This window comes from Nyctibius grandis, chromosome 10 (genome assembly GCF_013368605.1).
Source record: "Nyctibius grandis isolate bNycGra1 chromosome 10, bNycGra1.pri, whole genome shotgun sequence".
Lineage (NCBI taxonomy): Eukaryota > Metazoa > Chordata > Aves > Nyctibiiformes > Nyctibiidae > Nyctibius > Nyctibius grandis.
Genome location: NC_090667.1, coordinates 16,685,129 through 16,708,985, shown reverse-complemented (window position 1 = coordinate 16,708,985; position 23,857 = coordinate 16,685,129). Strand labels below are relative to the sequence as shown.

The 23,857-nt window shown below is 49.1% G+C and overlaps 1 protein-coding gene across 1 annotated transcript in view; it reads right to left on the bottom strand.

The window, feature by feature from the left end:
• Positions 1-450: 450 nt before the first annotated feature.
• Positions 451-23,857, bottom strand: part of ZNF185 (zinc finger protein 185 with LIM domain) — a 33,149-nt gene continuing 9,742 nt past the window's right edge. Inside the window, exons 9-31 of the mRNA XM_068409605.1 lie at positions 23,761-23,799; positions 23,066-23,149; positions 21,226-21,300; positions 20,523-20,603; positions 20,019-20,087; positions 17,911-17,994; positions 16,173-16,217; positions 15,636-15,788; positions 14,766-14,843; positions 13,399-13,497; positions 10,943-11,026; positions 10,474-10,587; positions 10,274-10,369; positions 9,644-9,724; positions 9,328-9,429; positions 8,732-8,890; positions 6,160-6,273; positions 5,795-5,890; positions 4,769-4,870; positions 2,921-2,989; positions 1,599-1,679; positions 1,136-1,238; positions 451-549 (exon numbers count right to left, since the gene is read on the bottom strand). Of these exons, the coding sequence (XP_068265706.1) occupies positions 451-549; positions 1,136-1,238; positions 1,599-1,679; positions 2,921-2,989; positions 4,769-4,870; positions 5,795-5,890; positions 6,160-6,273; positions 8,732-8,890; positions 9,328-9,429; positions 9,644-9,724; positions 10,274-10,369; positions 10,474-10,587; positions 10,943-11,026; positions 13,399-13,497; positions 14,766-14,843; positions 15,636-15,788; positions 16,173-16,217; positions 17,911-17,994; positions 20,019-20,087; positions 20,523-20,603; positions 21,226-21,300; positions 23,066-23,149; positions 23,761-23,799 (2,107 nt within the window). The remainder of the gene's footprint in view (positions 550-1,135; positions 1,239-1,598; positions 1,680-2,920; positions 2,990-4,768; positions 4,871-5,794; positions 5,891-6,159; positions 6,274-8,731; positions 8,891-9,327; positions 9,430-9,643; positions 9,725-10,273; positions 10,370-10,473; positions 10,588-10,942; positions 11,027-13,398; positions 13,498-14,765; positions 14,844-15,635; positions 15,789-16,172; positions 16,218-17,910; positions 17,995-20,018; positions 20,088-20,522; positions 20,604-21,225; positions 21,301-23,065; positions 23,150-23,760; positions 23,800-23,857) is intronic.

Sequence of the window (23,857 nt, the reverse complement as noted above, 5' to 3'; positions counted from 1 at the left end):
TCCCAGTGGTTTTCACCTCAAAGGATCTTTACGTAAAGCAGTAACCCACACCCGCCACTGACGTGCTGCCTCCTTGCTGGAGGAACGTTATGGCTGCAAACAGCCCAGGACGCACGGAGGAACTCTTTAATTACCTGCAGAGAGGACTCTCAACTTCTAAGGGACATTTCTCTCATCACTCAAGCCAGCTCTCTGCTTGCCTCTGCCCTGGGAAGCTAACACAGCCTGTTTATCACATGATGGTCAGAGATTCTGGTTCTAACCAAGACCCCTGGGACCAGCCCCAGCATGTTTCTAGCTCATTCTGCAACAAGGGTCGCTGCTTCCCACTAAAAAGCCACAGGAACACCCCTGATGGGTCACTCAGTACACGTGAGGGTTAAATGTTCAGTAAACTCCACGAGCTCTCTCATCCAGCCGTTTATGCTGACACTGGAAAGGGGCACTCACCTAGAAGAGTTTCTCGTAGCACTTGTCACAGTGGACAATGTCCCGGTGGATGAATATTTTATCCAGAAGATCTCCCATTGCTTTGTGGCAAATCCCACACTGCGAAAGGGAAAACAAGGCGGTTGGACAGTAACCAAAGCACCGTGCAGTAATGACAGCGTGGTGGGGGCAGAGAAATGAACAGTCTCTGTATCATTTTACAAAGGTGGGAGGATGCTGAAGCAGTGACCTCTGAGGTGAAGCTTTTCTCCAACAGACAAACGCCACTGCAGGCTTCCTCCTCCCACGCTCACCATTCCCACAGACCTGACTTCAAAACTTTGCAAAGTTTGAGAGATTCAGCGAGACCTGCACTGGGGCACAGAGGCCACAAAGCAGCCTGTGTGCCCCAGGGACAGGAGGAAAGGCTGCTGCGATTCCATCAGATGACACTAAAGAATTCTCCTTGTTCTAATAACACATTTATTTGAGAAGCTGAAAAACTTTTGGGGACACAACCAACACCTGTGACTGCATGACTTTTTTGTCCCGATGCAGATTTGGCACACACTATATACATTACTCTGAAAGTCTGAGGACAGAGTTTGCACCAAGATCCCTCCTCCTACCACTCCATTTCACAGCAAGACATAGAAGGCAGTCAGTGGTTAAGGGTTTTTTTTGGTTTTTGGGGTTTTTTTTTTACCCTGAAACAGTATTCGTGGCAGCAGATGTTAAGATGCTCTATGATGATCTTAGGGCAGTCTCGGATCTCACGGCTGCAGTAACTGCAAACAGGTTCACTGGACCTGTGAAGGAACAGAATAGTGAATTCCTCTGTAACACAACCTGATTCCAGTCCCAGCACTGGTACCAGAGGTTTCTTACCCAACACCACCACCGCTCGCCATGAGCTACCTGCTTCTACATCCGTTTGACTGTGCCAAGTGACAGTCCAGAGGGGCATGTCTTATTGCAGGGTTGCAGAGACCACACAGGCAGGGCAGTACAGATCTTTAAGTCAATGTCACTGTATTTTCCAAAGATCATTTACACTTTATGCTGTTATTTAACCAAACACATTCCAATAGTCTAAAAAAGCAAAACCTTAAAGTCATTTCTGTTTAACAGTTTGCTGAAACCCCCAAGTAAGCCCTGAACTGTCCTACCTCTGCAGGGGAGCACTGGACAGGTAGCTGTGGTGGCTGTAGGTCGCTCTCTCCACATCGGGCAAATCCACAAGGCTGCCACTGGAGACAGAAGGAAATATCAGCACTTGACAGTGATATATGGGAAGAGCATCTCAGATGGAATTATTATTGTCAGTGAGAGCCACAGCTCCTTGGCTCTGCTGCCCATGGCCCCACAGCATGCCGTCCAGCAGGTCTGGAGTTGGGACAAGCACAGGCTGTGACCCACACTGTGGGGACCAACATATTTTCCACCAGCTGCCTGATGAGACTGGCAAAATCCTGCGCTGGCTGCTGGACCTGTGAAATCCTGCCTCCAACACACTCAACAGTAAAACTTCTCTGGCCTCGTGGGGGTCCTGATGTTTCCATATGGATCCTATAAACAGCAGCTATTTTCACTGCTTATTAAAGTCCCAAATCCTGAACTATTATGCAGGAAAAGGCAGGGAACACACCCTTAGTCTCACCCAGCTGAGTGTTCCCTCTCTGCCTTCTGCTTGCCTGGGTTTTTTATGCTTATCTTTGGTTGCTGACATCTGCTTTGCCGACCTGTAGGAAAGGCTGGAGATTTATGGAGTCTGTAATCAGCTACCACAGTAATGCCAACACAGCACTGAGGGAGGATAAATGCCAGCAGGGAGGCATCAAACTGGGTGTTAACTGGCTGTTGCACCAATGTAAGCACGACGTACGCAGGGCCAGATTCTGCTCTCAGTCACATTGGTGTCAATCTGGAGTAGCTTTACTTAGTTACCTTTGAGCAGAACACAAAAGGCTGAAGATTTAAGCTTGGAAATGTCATCTTTTAACTTTTTCTAACTCATAAATAACTTTGAGCGAGAACCCTCAACCTCCACACTTTTCTCACCAATTCAAACCATTTGTTTATGTGTGCAAATGCACAACGAAGCCTGACAGAGCCAAACACGCAGCCAAAAAACTGCAGCGTAGCGTTTTCATCCCATCACCCACCTCAGAGGCCAACCCACTTCGAGGGGGAGTTTACCCGTCCTCTAGGAGCTGTGGGACAGGGCTCCTCCTGTCACCGCAATGGGACCAGACAGCCCAGTGGGCTGCAGAGGGATCCGTCTGGGTCCCCAAAGCAGCACTGCTGTCTTAGCAAAACTCTGCCCACCCAATGTAATCAGCCCTCCAGGGCTAATTAGCTGAGGCACAATGGCATGCTGACGCAGTGCTGACTGTTCCAGCTTGCTTGGTGTGTGTTCGCTGGCAAAGCCACCCGCTGTTCCTCTGCACATGTATGTAGACACATGACTGTCTGTGGACACTCCTCCTACCTGCCGTGGCGTGGGGAGGCTGATAACTCGCTGCTGTTCACATACTCCTTCACAAAGAGGACCCCTTTTCTAGGAAGGGATGGAAACAGAACGAGAAGCATTTGCATTAGAAAAGCCTGGAGCTAATGAGAGACAGCGCGAGGGACCACACGTGTGCGCTCGGACACGGAACGCGTGGAGAGGCACAGAGCGAGGTGCTGTTGTTCTTGAATCAATCCTGAATATCAAGCATTGTTGCTAAATAACACCTAATACACCCCCTCTAATTAACCCACCAAAACAAATCAAGTTAATTACAAAGAATGGGATGGATAATATAACTCTTTCATCCAGTTATCCCCGGTTTTGCAAGGATAAGTCTTTTTCACATCATGTCAGGATTATGCACACAATAAGTATTTAGAGAGCTTGCGGTTCTGCCCATTAACGTTAAAGCCCCTCTGGCACAGCACCACTGACAGTGGCTGTGCTGTCACTGGAACATCTCCAGCTTTTTCATCCATTATAAACTGCTGCTGGTTGGTTTGGGGGATGTTTTTGCTTACAGAGCTGACCTTTCTTGCGTATTCCTCCCTTTTTAACATTCTGATTTCCAAATGACGTGCCCCCATCTGTCTGTCTGCGCCCAGCTCTGTGGCAGACCGAGGGCAGACGCTGTGCCCACCGGCTCTCTTCCCAGAGCCATGAAATGAACTAATCAGGCTCCTTCTCCACGGTGCATTTTCATTGCTGCCTAGAAGCTATGATTAATCCTCCCTTCTTACACGAGCAAACTAAGCCATGTCACAGCCAAGGAAAGAAAAGAAAAGCTCTTTTTTTTAACTTAGCATAGACACTTCCCATGGCCAGCGTTTCAGATGAGTCTCCTGCTCAGACAGCTCTTGTGATAGCTGCAGCAAGGCCAGGAGGACCCAAATGTTGCCCACCAAAGCCTATGCTGAACTCTCACCACTTTGCAACCCCTCTCTAAATTGTGTAAAGCTTTGAGGTGGAGCCTGTGGAAACCACAAAGCCCTGAACACAGCTCTGAGTTGACAGCTGCACCATGATGGGATGCTATCTTCTGTCCTACATGACAGATCGGGGTCCTGTGCCAGCCCCACCGAAATCACAGAATCAATCAGGTTGGAAGAGCCCTCTGGGATCATCAAGTCCAACCATTGCCCTGACACCACCATGGCAACTAGACCACGGCACTAAGTGCCATGGCCAGGCTTTTCTTAAACACCTCCAGAGATGGTGACTCCACCACCTCCCTGGGCAGCCCCTTCCGATGGCTAATGACCCTTGCTGAGAAGAAATGCTTCCTAATGTCCAACCTGAACCTCCCCTGGTGAAGCTTGAGGCTGTGTCCTCTTGTCCTGTCGCTAGTTGCCTGGGAGAAGAGGCCGACTCCCACTGCGCTACAACCTCCCTTCAGGTAGTTGTAGCCTGATCTGATGCACTTGCTGGATATAGACTGCTCACTTGCTCATAACTGACAACAAGGCAAAGAGTCTTCCAAGAGCCCCACACCTGTGACGAGTGTGTATGGCATGAGGAGCTCCATTATGTCCCTCCAGCTACAGTGTGTTATGGAGGATTCATGATTTTGCCACACTAAAGAGAAAAGACACAACTCATACAGTGACCTACATCCCGGTCTCTAAAAAAGGGCACCTGGAGAAAGGTACCCAGCCCATCTCTCCCTTTTGGGTGGCTCTGGCCACCATGGCCATGTCAGTGCTCTCAGCCAGAAGTGGCTGAGAAATGTCCCATGACCCTGATGCCAAGCAGCAAAGCCTGGCTTGTCTTCACCAAACAGGATGGCTGCATGCAGGAGGATCACAACCACCCATTGCTTTTTACCCGGCAGTGCTGGAATCGGGCTGGTACCCAGAGGCCGCTGGGCTGTTGTGTGATAAGGTGGGAACTGGGCTGCAGATCCTCTCGCTCGAGCTTGAGGGAAGCCTGTGGAGAGAGAGAGAAAAGTCTATGGGCACTGGAAACACGAGCCATGACATGATCCAAGCTGGCAGCCAAGAAAAGACCTACCACTACTGTTAGGAGGGTGCAATATTAAGGCACACAACATATTGCAGGAGAGGAGGGGATGGGGACATATTGGCCAAAGTCCAGCGTAACTATCCCCAACTTAATAATTTCCAAAGCTGCAGAAGGGAGAAGGTGGCAAAACTATGCCTACTAAAATGTCTTCAGAAAACAGCTCTGCCTGTCCACTCAGCAATGAGACCTCTTAAGTTTGCCTTGCAGGGATGAAGCTGATCTTGCCTGGAGCCAGTCCTAGGCCATCCAAGGATCTTGTGCCTCCTGTCCACACCCACAACGTATCCCCACCCCTTCCAGACCCAACACTCAGACCTAAACCTGGTGCCTCCACACAGTGTCAGACCGCATGTGGATGGACTGACACTGCCATGAAGGACTGCAGAAAGCGCAGGGTAATGGTATTCCATACTGGTTACCTCCTACCCCTTCCAACAGCCTTGTTCTGGGACCAGTTCAGTCATTTAATCATTGACCTTCTGGAGATAGTGATCCTCTCTCTCAACATCTCTCTTTGCTTTTAGCTCTCTTTTTTTTCTGTAGCCTCTGCAAATGCCGATTTCTGGTCAAAGGAAGGTAGCCAGGAACCAGCCCTTCATTCTCCCGTCACCCCACATGGTGAAAAACCTCCAGAGATGGATGTATCACAGACCCTGTGCTGGGTAGCTTTTGCTAGGAATGGCTTAAGAGTAGTTCTTTGCTTCTGAATCACACATCCACTCCCTGGAAACCATTCATCTCTCTCAGCTCTTGGCTTTGCTTCCTAGCTTCTCTTCCACAGCAGTTTTGTGGAGGTTTCCCTCACAACCATAAAGACTACCCATTTACCTGGTGCTGTTATAGTTTAAGCTGTCCATGTAGAACGGCACCCTGTGGCTTCTCTGGGGCATGGACATGGTGATATCTCTGAGAAGGGAGTCGTGGCTACGAAAGGAAGTGATACAATCTCAAGCACTGAACTTGAGCACATGAGGGATTCTCACAAGTGGTGAGAATCTTGGCTAAATGTCTCCCTGCTTAGCATCAAAATCACCCACACACCACAGCCATCCACGCAAACAGCACCTCACTGCACATGCTTAGACCCAGGGGATTAGTAAGAAGTGTGTGAGGACACTCCAGGTACTGAGTAAATGTAGCAATGGGGTGTTCTGTGGGTTAACAGGTCGGGATCCCACCCTTTGACTTCTTACCGTCCAGCTGTGGGGTTAAATTCACAGAGTCCCCTGGCACCAGCGCTGTCGTATCTGCTGCTCCTCGGGCTGCTTCTCCCATCATAAACTCTCCCTTCGTAGTCTGGGGCAGGTCTGGCGAGGAAGCACAAAGCCCTGATTACACTGTACTAAGAGTCACTGAGTGCCCACGTTGGCTTTCAGTTTCGATTTCAGTAAAGCGTTTGACACGGTCTCCCACAGCATCCTCGCAGCTAAACTGAGGAAGTGTGGTCTGGATGATGGGGTAGTGAGGTGGATTGTGAACTGGCTGAAGGAAAGAAGCCAGAGAGTGGTGGTCAATGTGACAGAGTCCAGTTGGAGGTCTGTGTCTAGAGGAGTCCCTCAAGGGTCGGTACTAGGACCAGTACTATTCAATATATTCATTAATGACTTGGATGAGGGAATAGAGTGCGCTGTCAGCAAGTTCGCTGATGACACCAAACTGGGAGGAGTGGCTGACGCACCGGAAGGCTGCGCAGCCATTCAGAGAGACCTGGACAGGCTGGAGAGTTGGGCGGGGAGAAATTTCATGAAATATAACAAGGGCAAGTGTAGAGTCCTGCATCTGGGCAAGAACAACCCCATGTACCAGTAGAAATTGGGGACAGACCTGTTGGAGACCAGCATAGGGGAAAGGGACCTGGGGGTCCTAGTGGACAGCAGGATGACCATGAGCCAGCAGTGTGCCCTTGTGGCCAAGAAGGCCAATGGCATCCTGGGGTGTATTAGAAGGGGTGTGGTTAGCAGGTCAAGAGAGGTTCTCCTCCTGCTCTACTCTGCCCTGGTGAGGCCGCATCTGGAATATTGTGTCCAGTTCTGGGCCCCTCAGTTCAAGAAGGACAGGGAACTGCTAGAGAGAGTCCAGCGCAGAGCCACGAAGATGATTAAGGGGGTGGAACATCTCCCTGATGAGGAGAGGCTGAGGGAGCTGGGTCTCTTTAGCTTGGAGAAGAGGAGACTGAGGGGTGACCTCATTAATGTTTATGAACATGTAAAGGGCAAGTGTCATGAGGATGGAGCCAGGCTCTTCTCAGTGACATCCCTTGACAGGACAAGGGGCAATGGGTGCAAGCTGGAACACAGGAGGTTCTACATAAATATGAGGAAAAACTTCTTTACGGTGAGGGTGACTGAACACTGGCACAGGCTGCCCAGAGAGGGTGTGGAGTCTCCTTCTCTGGAGACATTCAAAACCCGCCTGGACGCGTTCCTGTGTGATATGGTCTAGGCAATCCTGCTCCAGCAGGGGGATTGGACTAGATGATCTTTCGAGGTCCCTTCCAATCCCTGACATTCTGTGATTCTGTGGCTAGCTAATCCTTCGTCTCAGCAGTCACTGTCATGATGCGTTCTGCCTTTGCTCGGCCCGCTTCACCTGGGCTGGCTCTGCAGCTGCTGCACACATACAATGCTCTGAGCCTAAGAAAGCAGCCTCAAAAATCTAATGCTTGAGAGCAAAGCTGAAGCAGTTCATAACTAGATGTATCTTCAATATTGTTTCCCTTCCCAGCGCTCACCAAAACCACCACTGCACCATCTGCACGTGAACTACGGACCAGCTGGGGGTCAGACCTGCACATTTTCACTTTTCCAAGACAAAACTCATTACTGGAATGGTTTTAACCTGTGGACAGAGCTCAGGCTCTTTCAATAGAGAAAATGAGCTTCTAGCTTATGGTCATTCTTTTCTTGCAAGTGCCCTGGGGCACAGATTAGGTTTATATTGTATATCAGCACTTTGATCCTGATTAAAGCTTCAGGCAACTGTATAACTTAATGATAAACAATGCTGAAAAACACTGCACATCAATGCTGCATTGAAGAGAGAAAGAGGGACAGGCTAAGCTCATCCTAAGATGAGAAAAACCCTGCTCTGGGCAAGACATGGATTTGGTTCCTACCCAAGGGCAGGAATGAAGCACAAGTTTCTTGCACCACAGAGAGACCCGTCAGCATCACGCAGTGCCGGGGGGGTTGATAACAGGCGATGAAGCACAATAAAGGTCTGTCTCATTTTTTTCTAGTCCTGGTCTGCAAATGCCTCCAAAAGCAAATGAGAGCTTTGTGATGCCAACTTTCTGAAAAACGCTAAGGTGAAGGTTACATTCAGATCACATGAGTACAGACATAAATAGGAGTTGTAAGTGCACAACTCGTCTCTTATGGCATTGAGGGTCGTGAGACATAAAACCCAGACTGCTCCTGAATCATCATCTCTGCAGTTACAGAGGAGAAGCAGATGTGGTCTCTACACATCTGTCAGGTTTCCAGGCACCGTGTAGGTGGTCTGAATACAACCTGCCAAGAACTCTCCAGTGTTACAGAGCAATTATCATCTCAGATCTCCTGAATCCCTTCTTCAGCCCTTCAGGTCCAACAATGATCTTGTTCTATGTGTTGTGAGACCTGGCAATACTGTTGCTCCCTCTGGGAACAAAATCCTGTTCTCACTTCTTGATGCAGTGATCGTACAACCTGGACCAGAGTTTCTGTCAAATATTTCTGTGCCAGCAGCTTTCCCTGCCTCTGCCTCCCATCCCCAACCCCTTACCTTCTGGTGCTGAATACTTGGCTGTCTACATAGGAAGGTATCCTGTGACTGGGTGCTGACATGCTGGTGTTAAAAGGCTGGTGGTCCACAAACAGAGGCATGGGATGCTGGGTCTCATATGCACTGAGAGCACTCTCTTTTGAGCTGAAGTTAGACCTGCTGAAGAATTAGAGCCAATTTGACCATAAAGCCAATGACTGTATTGCTATTATCAGTTCAGAATTTGCTGAGGCTGGATCATGCCTCTTTCTCCTGGCAATAAGGAGAACCTGGGGCACCACGCTGTTAACAGGATCTTAAGATCAGGGGGAATGGCAGAGGTCTGTGCTACTTCCCCTCACCTACAGGAGCTGAATTCCCAGCACAATGAAATGCTGCAAGTTAATTTGTTAACTGAAACAAAATATGAACAACCATATGTGGGTGCAATCCTAAACCTGACATTCCTTTTGTCAGTATCATTTGATTAGCCCACACTGGGCAGATTTACCCAGCCCCAGGACTTCAGCCAGGTTTGTGTCAAGAAGCAGGAATGGCAAAGGATGAGGATTTGAAAGCCATTGATGGGGAGAAACAAAGGGCCAGTCCCACTGTACCTGGCTGCCACTGGGTTAGGCTCATTGTGTCTCCAGTCTGCTGGGCTCTCACGGTGACTGTCTGTGGTGGAGCAGGTTTGTTCTTCATAAGCTGGAGCGATCCTGGTCAGGGAGGAAAAAGCCTGTTAGCAGCTTTAGCACTTGTAACTAAACGTGCCCACGGTGGTGAGTAAATGCAGTGACATCATGATTATGTTGGTTTCTGAATTCTCTAGCTGAGAAATGAGCATTTGTAATGCCTTTGAACAGGGCAACAGGGAGAACACAAGATGTGAAAGACAGCAGTAAAGATACGCCTGGTCCCCTGGCTCCCTACCTGTCCCGGTACGGGTCAGATTCATTGGTACACGGGGTCTCTGGAGCAGTGATGCTGCTTTCTCTAGGTAGGGAGCTGGACCTGCCAAGACAGAAGACCACTGTAGTCTGCAGAAGTGCCACTGCGCATAGAATTACTGGAGGATGTAGATGGAGTGGGCAACAGAGGGAGTTTTATCCGTCTTGGTCACTTTGCTGGGGGGTACTGGAGAGAAAGGGGAAGTTTTCTCTCTGTAACTTTTTTCTTCAGCAGTCTAACTTCCACTCACGTCCGTGGGGACTGGAACAGCTCCTTCTGCCTCCCTGCCTGATGCAGAACTACAATGTGGAATATTTGTGGTATATCCTGGATAGCTCATCAGAAGAACCCAGGAGGACAGGACACTGACACCATTGCTCTGTCCCTGCTGCTCTTCCCACTGCCCCTTCCTGAGCTGCCTCCTCCACAGTCCTCACTGACCACACACTGCTATCCCACTGCTCACTATGTATCTCCATGCACTCATGAAGAAGGCCCAGCTTGGTGACTCCTAACCCCAAACACAGCATCCTTAGTCCCTTCTCCAGAACCACCTGCAGTAAATTCCCCATGTTATCTCATCAGAAAAAGCAAGCCCATTATTTCTCTTGCCTTCTTGAAGTGACTTCTTCACTCTGCACACAGGGTGATATCCCCTCATTAATATCCATGCTCCCACTAGTGCTGTCCTTGGAGCACGACATGGACCTGGGGAGAAGAGCAGTCTGGTTTATAAGCTGATTTGAAGATGGGTGGCTCACTGAAACACATGACCAAGAGCCTTAACCCTTCAAATTTATCTGATTCCTTACCTAGTCATGCTGGGTTCGTGTTCAGTATGTTCCTTTGATCTGGGAGGCTCTGGGTGGACATCATGGTCAGAAGGCTCTTGTCCCTTCTCAGTATGGTTGGTTGAGTCCAAAAATCTAAAATAAAGATCTGTGCTTAAGGCAGTGGACAAAAACCCCACATCAGGCACGTAGCAGGAGACACTGTTTGGCCAGAGCTTTTCCAAACTGCCCTGGTACCAGATCTGATGGGAATCATGCACACAGATCCCACTCTAGCTTGCAGGGTCACAGCTAACGGCCTTTCATCTGAGATTGTTCCAGAAGGAAAACGTTAGGCACAGGAGAAAGCACTCGTGTCAGAATTCCTCACTCCTGGGTGCAAAGCAGAGGAGCTGTGCTGTGGTCTCAGTTACATTGGGAACAGAATGAAGAAGACATGAAGAATGATGAAGTGAATAGATACTGTGGGTGAGTCCTACTGACCACTTACCCTTCTTGGATCAGCTCTGAGGCCCACGTGCTCTCGTGCTCCCTTTCTCTAGGGGTGTTCCCCTCCTTGAAATCTCGAGAAGACCTGGCAAAGGAAAAGAAACCCCACTTGTGGCTGCCAGGCACAAACACCTGAAAGCTCAGTTCGATGCACACTGAGAAGAAAGAAAGTCACAAGGCTTTGGTGGAGGATATTCCAAGGGCTAAGCTGTAACCAGCACAATGAAGCACTGACATCAGCACAGCACAAAGCACAGCTTAACTGCTTGGAATTCAATGGATGGGTCAAGCAGCAACATTTTCACACACTGAAATTAGCTCCTTAAAATACCAGTCCAAACTATGTTTTCTCTAGACAAACATGCTGCTTTCTAGCATGAAAGTAGACCAGCAGGGTATCAGATTATTTATTGTGGCTACATCATACATCAGGATGTGTGTGCCTGTACTCGGCACTGGTGAGGCCGCACCTTGAATCCTGTGTCCAGTTCTGGGCCCCGCACTTCAAGAAAGATGTTGAGGTGCTGGAGTGAGTGCAGAGGAGGGTGACCAAGGTGGTGAAGGGTCTGGAGGGTCTGACCTACGAGGAATGGCTGAGGGAGCTGGGGGTGTTTAGCCTGGAGAAGAGGAGGCTCAGAGGTGACCTTAGTGCAGTCTACAACTACCTGAAGGGAGGTTGGAGCGGGGTGGGAGTCGGCTTCTTCTCCCAGGCAACCAGCGATAGGACAAGAGGACACAGCCTCAAGCTTGGCCAGGGGAGGGTCAGGTTGGACATTAGGAAGCATTTCTTCTCAGCAAGGGTCATTAGCCATTGGAAGGGGCTGCCCAGGGAGGTGGTGGAGTCACCATCTCTGGAGGGGTTTAAGAAAAGCCTGGACATGGCACTTAGTGCCATGGTGGTGTCAGGGCAATGGTTGGACTCGATGATCCCAGAGGGCTCTTCCAACCTGATTGAGTCTGTGATAGCCATCATGTCTGATACAGTGTCTGATAATACTTGAGGCTGAAGTTGAAATGTTCCTCCCTGTCCAATATTCTGAAAGTTTTTTTGTAGCCAGACTCACTCACTCAATGATACCACTCAACACAGCTTCATCTCCCCTGGCCTTTCTAGCTCAAACTCCCTTTTCTCAGGATGCACGTTGACTTTGCACTGGACCTTTGGAGTAACGATGCTGCTGTCTCTCAGAGAAGAGTTGGACCTATTGGAGCAGGAGTCATTCCAGCACGCTAAGTCCAGAGGTGGATTCTGAGGGCATCCCTTGGGAAACTGCTGTGTTGGAGCTGTGCTTCATGAGACTCAACACCCAATAGCTCCATTCAGCTCTACCTTTTCCCCTGGAATGGGAAGGGCCATCAGGAGCTTTCTGCCTGACAATACTGTTCCAGACAAAGAGCGTTAGCCAAGGAAACCTGACCTAACTCATGCCAGCAAGGAAGGATGGTAGAGACATGGATGTCCAAACAGTGTCGGACTGAGGAGAAACGTGGCCCATTCCTAGTTCTGCTGCTAATTCAGGATGCAATTCAGCCATCCATGTATAGCTGGCATCTGAAATAGGCATTCAGTGGAGGTGTCTAAAGGGGGTGGGATAAAGTATTCAGCATTTCTAGAAGGATCTTTTCCTCACCTGTGGCAACAGAGGGAGTCTGAATGACTGCAGAGCAAAACCTCTCTTTCTTCAGCAGGCTCCAGATGGGGGAGTCAAGTGACTCCTCCCTCACTGCAAGTCTTTTGGCGAAACACTTTTTAACTCGTTGGGTTTCTGTTTCCTTATGTAGTGGGACAGGAACCCCTCCAGGGGAGCACTGTGGGGCCTCCACTAAGGTTTTAGGGCATACAGTGCTGTAGAAGTGATGATGATGATGATGATAGTTGTTTGGTTGTTTTTTCTGCGAGTTTTTAGAGATCTTTGCCATGTCTGCACTAGGGTGCAAAATCCAAAGGACTCAGAAGCTGTACCAGTCCATGCAAATGGACTCCCAGGAGCACACCCCAGTTGTCCTACTGCCCCAGCTCATATCTGGCTCCATGCCTTGGGCTTCTCCCTTGCCTTCTGCAAGGAGAAGTGGGTGATGCACAGGCACGTCCCACCCCAGGACTGGTACAGGATGCGGCAGACATCTCTGTCCAGACTCATAAGCACAGGACAGGTGGAGCTGAAGGGAGATCAGAGCTGAACTGTGCCACATGCAGCAAGGCTAGGGCTGCTGGGAAGAAACTGGGAAACATTAAAGGCCTTTGTTGCGTGGTTAGTCTTCAGTGAACACAGTAGGACATCTCCTACTTCAGTAGATGCTGGAGAGAGGAGCAGTTTAGAGCTGCTTAGACAAGTGGCCCATATTATGCTGTTGGTTTTGTGCTCATCATTTCCTCAGCAATCAGTTATTTCCAAGGCTTTCAACACCAAGAAAGAACATATTAGCAAACGCGGGGTTAGCACCCCAGGTCCTTACGTCGCTTCATTCCAGTAAGGCTTGCTGTATGCTGGGTCCTCGGGCCTCGTGTATCTGCTCTCTTGGGTGCTGCTCCTCTTGTCGTAGCCCAGGACAGATCTGACAATCAAAGAAAGGCCCATTACATCTTTAACCACTGTCACACTGCACTAGTGAACACTACCTCTGCACCGGGCAGGGCTTGTGTCAATCTCTACCATTCACTGTCCCGCACCAGAACTTTTCTCTAGGGACCACATTTAGACTCCCTTGCTGCCACTCACAGAATCACAGAATCAACCAGGTTGGAAGAGCCCTCTGGGATCATCGAGTCCAACCATTGCCCTGACACCACCATGGCAACTAGACCAGGGCACTAAGTGCCATGTCCAGGCTTTTCTTAAACACCTCCAGAGATGGTGACTCCACCACCTCCCTGGGCAGCCCCTTCCAATGGCTAATGACCCTTGCTGAGAAGAAATGCTTCCTAATGTCCAACCTGAACCTCCCCTGGCCAAGCTTGAGGCTGTGTCCTCTTGTCCTGTCGCTAGTTGCCTGGGAGAAGAGGCCGACTCCCACTGCGCTACAACCTCCCTTCAGGTAGTTGTAGGCTGCACTAAGGTCACCTCTGAGCCTCCTCTTCTCCAGGCTAAACATCCCCAGCTCCCTCAGCCGTTCCTCGTAGGTCAGACCCTCCAGACCCTTCATCAGCTTGGTCGCCCTCCTCTGGACTCGCTCCAACATCTCAACATCTTTCTTGAAGTGCAGGGCCCAGAACTGGACACAGGATTCAAGGTGCGGCCTCACCAGTGCCGAGTACAGAGGGACGATCCCTTCCCCAGACCGGCTGGCTACACTATTCCTGATAGAGGCCAGGATGCCATTGGCCTTCTTGGCCACCTGGGCACACTGCTGGCTCACGTTTAGCCGGCTGTCGATCAGCACCCCCCAGGTCTCTTTCCGCCGGGCCACTTTCTAACCACTCTTCCCCCAGCCTGTAGCGCTGCAGGGGGTTGTTGTGGCCCAAGTGTAAGACCCAGCACTTGTTCTTGTTGAACCTCATACCGTTGGTCTCAGCCCATCATCCCTGTAGCATTTCACTGGATTATCAGTGAACGAGAAGGTAGTGACTGAACTCCACCAAGCACACAAGCACCAAGAGGAGAAAAAAAGCTGGGGTGCTTGGCTCATATCAAAGAAGATGGAGGAGGGACACAATGCAAACCTCTTGGTTTATTTTGCAAGCTGCACTTTACACCTCAGCACAGTTGTCTTCATCTTTGGGACAAAAACTGTGAAGAGAAGCCTCTTTCTGTGCCTGCCTCTATTCAGATTTCACTTAATCCTCAGTATTACTCTTATGCCCACTAAATTTACCCCACTCTTACCTTTTAAAGGAATATTCCGTGTCCTCTAGGTGCACAGGGGCTCTCTCCGTAGGAGGAAAAGGGACATCACACTGCAAGCTAGAGCTGTCAAAAAAAGGAAGGAATCTACAGCTTGATAGCTTGCCAAAGGCTTCAAGGGGAACTTTATGAAATACCAACAGTGCACTTTATATGAGACCAGAAAACAGTCATTTTCTCAGAGAACTGATTTTCCTTCAGAAAAAAACAGTTTCACTATCTCTAATCAAGAAGAATAGAGGCTGCTAGCGGAACTAATGCAGTTACTTGGCCTCAATTTACACACGTCTTGGCTGGATACAAGACTTTTCTGGCCTGTCACAGGGTCACGCACCTGGGACAAAGTGCAATATGAATAACTCTGGGGAAGACGTTCTGACATTACTAGCAGCAGCTCTAGGTCTTGGGACTTACACCGTCCTACTGGGAGCCTTGTGATCCTGCTCACTTCAGCTAGGAGGTTTGAAGACATGATTTGCTCACCTCAAGTCCTTTGGTAAGCCAATACATGGAGTCAAGTCCCAAAATGATGAACTAAAGTAAGTGAAGAAAGCAGCTTCAGGGAGATTAGTGTGTTTGCTGTCAACAGCAGCAATTCTTTCCCGACTCTGAGCCTCTGACATTGTCAGGGGAAATGGAGACACTTTTGAGATCAATGCTAAAAGCAATGATAAAGCTGCTGTGTCTCCTCCCAGGCTGCTTCTGCAGAAGTTGATGCGTGACAGTGAACAGAAAAAAAAGCTGTTCCCACTGTTTACCCACCTAGGATTTTCTGGCTCCCCTTACTTTGTTGCCCAGTTTGGATTCTGCTTCCAACTCTACTCTGGACAAGTTACTTATTGTCTCCCCGACACCTGCCCTCTGCTAGCAGCACTGTGAGTACCAGCACCAGGCCCTGACCTTGTGGGTTCAGGCTTTGCATCATCCAGGTAGTGAGAGGTCTCGTACTGACGGTGCAGCATGTCTGTAGCATCTGCAGGTCTGTCCTTGCAACCAGAGTCGGACCTGGTAAGAGAGGGAGATTTGTAGGTCACAGAAGGAAGCTTAGCAAGTTGGAGAACAAAGCAAGAAGCAAAAACATCAAACATGAAATTTTCCTGTCTCAAACACAACGTCTTCTCCTCCTTCCTGCTTAGCTCAGTAAATTTCCTGCAGCAGACGTGAAGGGCAGAGACATAAATCCAACCAACTCACGCTAGTGCAAGGAAAGAAGCTGAAAGATCTCAGTCTGTTCTGAGCTGGTGGATCAGGTCCACCCCCCCCAGCCCTTTGCAAGTGCTGCTTCCAGAACATATTTGTTAGGGCAGTACTAGGGCAGGTAAAAACCCCTCTCGCTCTAAAACAGAGAAGAAAAAGTGAATTTTACACTGTTTATAGATTTACACTTACTTTGGTGGGTAAAATCCATTGTTGGCTTCTGTGTGTTCAGGATAGCTGAAAAGGAGAGAAACCAGCTTTAGAAAGCATCCTTGGTTTGGTTTGGGTGATGTTCTACGATTATTTTCTTATGCATTTAATAAAAGAGAGAGGAGGAAATCCCTAAAACTTCCCAGAGAGGTTCCTCAGTATATTTATTTCTCCAGGTAAAACGGCAAGAAACATTGGGGAAACTCAGTGCGTACGAAGCACAAAGGAGCACTTAGTAACTCTGAACATCATCAACATATGGCAGATGCCAGTGGTGTGGAGTCATCTGGAAATTCAAGTCAGGACTCTTCCAAAACCAGTGGGACACCCTACAGCCCACAGCTGCGACACAGGCACCTCCATCTGCACGCACAGAAGGGAAGGAACGGCCCTGACATCCTCTGGCTTGTCTCAGAGGAGCTGACAAAGTGGGGAACTTCAGGTGTCTGATCCAAAATTGGATGTTTCTGTTTTCTTGTTTCCAGGCTGTGGGCAGTGAACGGCACGTGGGTGAACAGCTCTCACTGAACTTCTCCTCTGTGTCCCACAGGGGCAAGGCCTTTCCTCCTTCGCTCGCCCTTTCTCGGGCAGGACAGAAGCACAGCCGCTGCTCTCCGCAGTTTTGCAGCCCTTCTTGATGGGGGAATCTCTAAATTTTTCCCAGGGAGGGTGCAGACCCCCTAGAAAAGCTGTGGAAGGGGCTGCCATAGAGACTGCCACACGCTGCCGTACAACAGGCAGGATCCGAGTCGGTTTAGTCACCTGCAGTGGATTGCTGAGAAGAACCCTCAGACCCACAGAGGCTTCCAGATCAAATTAAACCAGCGTTTTCTAGAGAGGGAGGTTGTGCCTCGAGCAAGGTCCACTGACAGTGGTGAAGAACAGCACAGTGTGGAGCCCAAGCTAAGGAGATCCACTGGCTACCAGCCTGGTTGCATGCCAGAATCACAGAATCAACCAGGTTGGAAGAGCCCTCTGGGATCATCGAGTCCAACCGTTGCCCTGACACCACCCTGTCAACTAGACCAGGGCACTAAGTGCCATGTCCAGGCTTTTCTTAAACCCCTCCAGAGATGGGGACTCCCCCACCTCCCTGGGCAGCCCCTTCCAATGGCTGATAACCCTTTCTGAAAAGAAATTCTTCCTAATGTCCAACCTGAACCTCCCCTGAACCAGAAACGCTGGTGCCCACGGGAGGGGCAGGATCCTGCCAAGGACAGGTCCTGGAGGGCTGGGGGCAGGTTACAGGATGTGCAATTCCCTTTTGTGATTGCATTTTGGGGCTTGGTTTGGGTTTTGTTTCTTTTAGGGGTTTTTTTGTTGCAAAAGTAAACGGGTAGGTGGAGGCTGGAGGCCTAGAGATACATTGAGTGTGAACCCTTCTATACTTAAAAAAAAGACATTCCAGAATTGGTTTACATTTGGGAATAAACCCAGACAATGCAGAAATGATCCACAAAAGTGATTATTTTTTTGTATCATAGAAACTAAAGAAACTGGAATAAAATATCAAACAATTTTATTGAAGAGGGCAGTGTTTTCTTTTTTCCCCCCTTCTTAAATCAAATTGTAGAGAAACTGCTGCAGTTCTGCAAAGCACAGACTGGACTGTGTTTTTCCATCAGTAAATATCCATTCAGAGTTTCCAGACAGCTCAAGAGCAGCGGTTTATGATTTGCACAATGTTCAAGTCAATAAAGGAATTTCACGCTAACTCTACCTTCCGTTCGTGGAAACCACAGTTGCTCTGGGGGCCAGTTCATCCCACGGGAATGGCTCAGACTTTTCCTTCAGAGGTTTGTCACTAGAAAAAGGAAAATGACAGTGAGATATGACCTGACAGCATTTATACTGTATCATCCTAGAACATTTAGGTAGGAGGAGCAGAAAATGGGGCTAACTCAATACACCAGGACAGGGAGGACCAACCTTCTGAGTACAGCCAACCTGACTGCAGTTCATGGCTTACCTCGAGAGCTGTGTTGCTCCCTGCAGCGAGGTTCTGCTAACCCCTCTGCTCAGGGGAGCATAAGTACCCTACAACAGTTGTTCTCTCTCTGCTCATGGGCCAGAAACGCCTTCCTACAAGTCCACCAGTTGGATCCTACACCCATCTTTCACTCCCCGAGACCTGTCAAGCTGTGCCTCTGTCTCCTTCCTTCCCTGCCAATTACTCTCTCTCCAGTTTTAGGTGGCTTAAAGTAATGAGGCATCCTCTAATTTCTCCGGGAGACTAACTCACAATTAGGAGCAGCTACGTGACCCGGATGACCCCAAGCACAATGAGCGCGTTGAGATCAGGCTGCCCCTGCAATGACGTACAAGGATATATTTATGGGCCCCAGTTGAATGACCATGACAATAGCCCAGCCTCTACCATTCCTCAAGCACTCTAGACTTTGCTTCAGTCTGAGATACCAGTTTGGAAACCTTTCTAGCTCTACCTTCACTGACGTAGATGGAGAGTGAGTTGCAATTAACTGTACATGCTACAGAAGCTCATTTGGTGAATCCAAGCCTTCTACAGCTGCTTAAGCACTACAGAGCGAAAGGTGAAGCCAAATGTACAACTCTGCCTGCTTCAGTCTAGACACAGCCAAAAATTCAGAGTGGTGACACCGAGAACACAAAGAGCCCTGCTAATAATAAAAGGCCCCGCACTTCAAGAAAGATGTTGAGGTGTTGGAGCGAGTCCAGAGGAGGGCGACCAAGCTGGTGAAGGGTCTGGAGGGTCTGACCTACGAGGAACGGCTGAGGGAGCTGGGGGTGTTTAGCCTGGAGAAGAGGAGGCTCCGAGGTGACCTTAGTGCAGTCTACAACTACCTGAAGGGAGGTTGTAGCGCAGTGGGAGTTGGCCTCTTCTCCCAGGCAACCAGCGATAGGACGAGGACACAGCCTCAAGCTTCGCCAGGGGAGGTTCAGGTTGGACATTAGGAAGCATTTCTTTTCAGAAAGGGTCATTAGCCATTGGAAGGGGCTGCCCAGGGAGGTGGTGGAGTCACCATCTCTGGAGGGGTTTAAGAAAAGCCTGGACATGGCACTTAGTGCCATGGTCTATTTGCCATGGTGGTGTCAGGGCAACGGTTGGACTCGATGATCCCAGAGGGCTCTTCCAACCTGGTTGATTCTGTGATTCTGTAATAAGGGGTGTACTTTAAAAATATGAAATACTCCTGTGTACAGTCCAGAGGATAAAGACTACTGGACATAAGTGTCCAAGGAGGGACTGATCTGTCTCTCAGGAGGGCCAGAAGCTTCCCAGCCCTCAACTGTGAGTTCCCCGTCCCGCCTGTGCAGCTACACAGTGTCAGAGCTCTGCCCCTTCATGTGTCCAGCACCTGTACCCATGCCTTTAGGTTCCCAATCAGTTCCTTCTTTCTTAGGTTTTCCTCCATACAACAGAGCTTTTTACACTCCCCCATTGTCCAGCCATCCCTTCAGATTTTCTACAGAGTGCAGAGGACCAGAACCAATGTTAGCAGGAGCCACCAGCAAGTGAGGTTCAACACATCCCTTGTAGGTAGAAGAAGCTCCCCAGGGAACAGCAGCAGGAGGGCAATTGGAGCAGTAAAAGAAACAAAAGGCCTGAAGTAGGCTCTTTAGGGACTGAGCCAGGAGGAGAATCCTTGAGGGAGGAGATGGAAGAATGGAGAAAAGTGACAAGTTGCAGCTTAGGCAGCAGATGATGCTCTTGGAGAGCAGCCCAGGAGCATGACTGGAGAGATCCCATCTGTTTGAGACCACTAGCAGGTATATGCTATTTCTGAGCAAAAAGCAGGGTTATGCCTTATGTTCAGCAGCACAGATCAGCCTTTCTCCATTTCTTACCCGTCCCCACGCTGTGACACAGTTTCAGATGAGGATTTCCCATGAGGGGCCTGTCTGCTTTCACCATTTCTGCAAGAAAAACAGCAAGAATGATGAGGTAGGGAGATGAGGGGACACAACGTGAGGCACAGGAACTGTACAGCGAGGTGCTTGTTGGAAGTGTGCTACACACAGCGCGGGGATTGGTTTAAAATGAAAGCTTGATCAGTTTAGGAGATGGAAAGGTCTGCAGTTCTTGGGCTCGTATTCTCACCAGAAAGAACTGAGTAGTGTTCAAGCTGTGGGAGACACAGCTTCCATCTGGGTGTATTTCCTCCCAGAATGCTAATGCTTCTGTAAAGTGCTGCTTTGCTAGATTCCCTGTGCTGTAGGATTTATTGTTCCATGACTGCACTGTGTCCAGAACAATCGTGTATCTGGGAAAACACCAGCAAGCAGAGCCAAACTCCCTACTGCAGCATGCCCCTCGCTACCCTTAGGAGGGTGCAGGGCCAACAGACCTACCTGATTTCAGCAGAAGTGGAGATTCTGTCTGAATTTTCACTCAAGGATGTGGTTGTTTGGCTCTTACTGCCTGTTTCAGGGCTGCAAGAGAAGGCAAAGACAAAAGCTGTCATTCTTGAGCAAACCAGCTCCCCACCGCAGCTGGCCAAAACCCTCCTGCGTTGAAGTGTTCCTTTCTGCGAATAAATAAAATGGAAAACAAACATCACTGTTTTCAATTCACTTACTTATCAGAAGCCATTTTTGAATTAAAAAACACTGATATTGCCAGGAATATCTGCCTTCTGCCAATGATACACAAAGATTAAAAAGAACAGAACAAGGTCAGTAACCAAAGCGGTTTGCAGTGCTGTGGAAATTGTTTTTTGTACTATAGTCATTAATTCAATCAGACAAAGTTGAAAGCAACTGAAAATTATTCCCCTACACATATTTGTCGAGACAAGAGTTCAGTGTTTGGGTTTTTTGCTTTCAGGATTTGAGCACTTCCATCAGGACGCTGTCAGATCCTTGCAGGACATGGATTTCAGACACAAACCCTTTTATAAAACAGCTGCCTGCATCTAAGAAAAGTCTCCCGGGTACAAGGCTGACAAATCTGCTTCATTTCACCTCCCAAAAGGGTGCCCACAGTACAGCTACGTGTGGGCTGGTACAGCCACAGAAGATGTCCAAGACATCCTGGCTGTGCCATAGCACTTACCTGGAGGGAGACGCTGCTGTTGTCTTCGGCTCACTCCAGGAAGACCCAGCGGTGTTTTTCCTTAGCCCAGTAGTACTGACAAAAAAAAAACCAACCCAAAACCACAAACAAATAACAAAGCATTAAAGACAGGAGATTTTTTTTAGGTGCCTTCTCCCCTGCTTGCTGGCCCACAGCTCGTGTCTGCTTCCTGGGCAGTGAGGCCAAACCCTGCTGTGCAAGGACTCACAGGCGTGTTGCCCCTGGCTAGTACCTGCCTGTCTGCTGAAATACTCGGTCTTTAGAAGCTGGCTTTTCCTATTTAACATGGCTGGAGCTGTTTCTATCCCCGATGTTTGAGTCTGCACTAAAAACCAACTTCCCCAAAGGTACAGAGTAAAGCTCAGTGCATTCACAAATTGATTTCACTGTGTGCGTGTGTGTAATACATGAGGAAAGGTTAGATGAGGCTTTGAGCAACCTGGTCTGGTGGAAGGTGTCCCTGCCCGTGGCAGTGGGGTTGGGACTAGATGGTCTTTAAGGTCCCTTCCAACCCAAACCATTCTGTGATTCTATGATTCTATGAAAGGAGGGTAACTGCTTCCCAGCCCTGCCTCAAACCTGCACCACAATGGCACAAAATTGCTACCAAAATTCATGAGGCAGCTCCTTCATCCTGAAAATAAAGCACTTTGGGCTGAAAGGCATCTACTGGGCTCCCTGCTGGGCCCTCTAAGGACCAGAGTGGCAGAGAAGCTAATAATGCTGCTGCCTGGCATCAAGCCACCCCTCAGAGCAGGAATAGAGAGCTGAATCCCAAATTAAAGAAATCTGCTTGAAAACAGAGAAGGATCCTCCCTCCTAGGGTAAACATTTCCATTTCAGCCAAACATTTCTGCCTACTGGTCTCCCTCAGCCCCACACCACGTGCCAGCGGTTCCTGACCAGTGTGGACTAGGGGAGGGTGTCACTGCTGCCCCTTTCCACCAGAGACAGCCTGTCCCCAGGTCTCATGTACCACAGTGAGAACGCTCAAGCCTGTTTGCCACGGCTCCACACAGCTCTGCCTGGACTTGGGCTTCACAGTAGCTTGGGAAAGGGGCTGGGGGCTTGAAAAGAGGCTGTTTCCCATCAAAGCAAAGATCAATTTAAAGATAATAAACCTCTCAAACCTCTCTGCTCACACCTATCTGTTGCCATCACGGTAGAATAATTAAATCTAAAGTCTAACAAAAGCAGAGAGCTGGCTCAGGGGACTGGAAATGATGAGATATTGAGTATTTCGTGTCTAGGTGATGGGGTCAGTTCACGCAGCCAAGTTTGCTAGTAAAAGAAAATCATTACTATCTGATGGCTGCTTGAGGGGTAGGTGAGCTCATCCCAACCTGCTCTGCCTCCTCCTGGGAGCTGTCTTCCCAGAAGTGCCGCCAGGCTCAGTCCTGGGGCACATGAGCACCTTGTGAAGACAGGACTGACCGGGCTGCGGAGCACCATCAGGAGAGGGGCTCAGCGGCAGGTTTACACCATACAACTCACACTAGAGCTGGCCTGTAGTTAAATGCAGTTTGTCACCCTCTAGGGCTGTCAGCTGGGTACTTTATGACACTCTGGCCCTGTCCCCACGCCTGCCCTTTTGTTTCCCCAAGTTCACTGCCCTCATTTTCCATTTTGGATCTTTCCCTTGCTGCAAGAAAGGGGCAATCAGGATTTTCTGAGAAGTCTCTTCTGAAAAATCTTCGTCTCTTGTTGTGTTCAGATAGCTGCTGCCTTGCAGATCAATGCAGTTATCTGTGCAGAGGGCACATCAGCGTGCCCTAAAATCAAAGACAGTCCACACACGACTCCAGGATGAGGTAAATACCTGTTGTCATCTGGTGCAACCCTGCATGAACCAGACACGGTTGGACTCCTCCTCTGCTGTCCTTCCTCTTCTTCTATCTCAATTCTTTCAAAAGGTGAAAAGAGAGACAAATATCACACTGTTTCCTATTCCCCACTGCTACCGAATTCAGGCAGTTTATTCTTGTTTTCCCTTAAGCTATGTTTTCCCTAGAGGCAGATTTTTCCTGCTCCTCGTGCTCCCTGTGCTCTGCTACTGGTGAGCATCTCAACTGGCTGAATGAAATGAAATCTTCGGCCCAAATCAGTGGCATTTTGCTGTCACAGTCGCTTTACAAATATCATCAGCTGAGTGCTTAAATTCCAGAGAGGGCCCTAGGCATCACTTCCCTATTATACCCCCTGCTTTAGAGGTTAAATGCCTCAAGAGTATTCACCCTGCTGCTTGGAACCAGCCCTCCCTGGCAGAAGAAAGGCAGTGAACGAGTCTCTCCTTGTTTCAGGTTGCCCATAACCCAAAGCATCATCAGCACCGTATTCTCAGTGTTTACACCACTATGGGCTCTCAAAAGCCAGCATGATTCAACCCAGAGCATCCCTTTAAGGGGAGTGTCCCTCCTCTGTTTTGAAACACCTGGGGATCTCCTACCCCAGCATTTAACAGCAGCCCTGGTACAGTACCCAGACACACAACCTTCCAGGGGGTCAGTGACCTACCTCTTGGCAAACAAGGGTGGAAACTCTTGTGTTGGGCTGCTGTAAAGGAAACATAAAGGCAACAATTAGAAGGTTGGAGGTAAAAACGCCCCTCGGG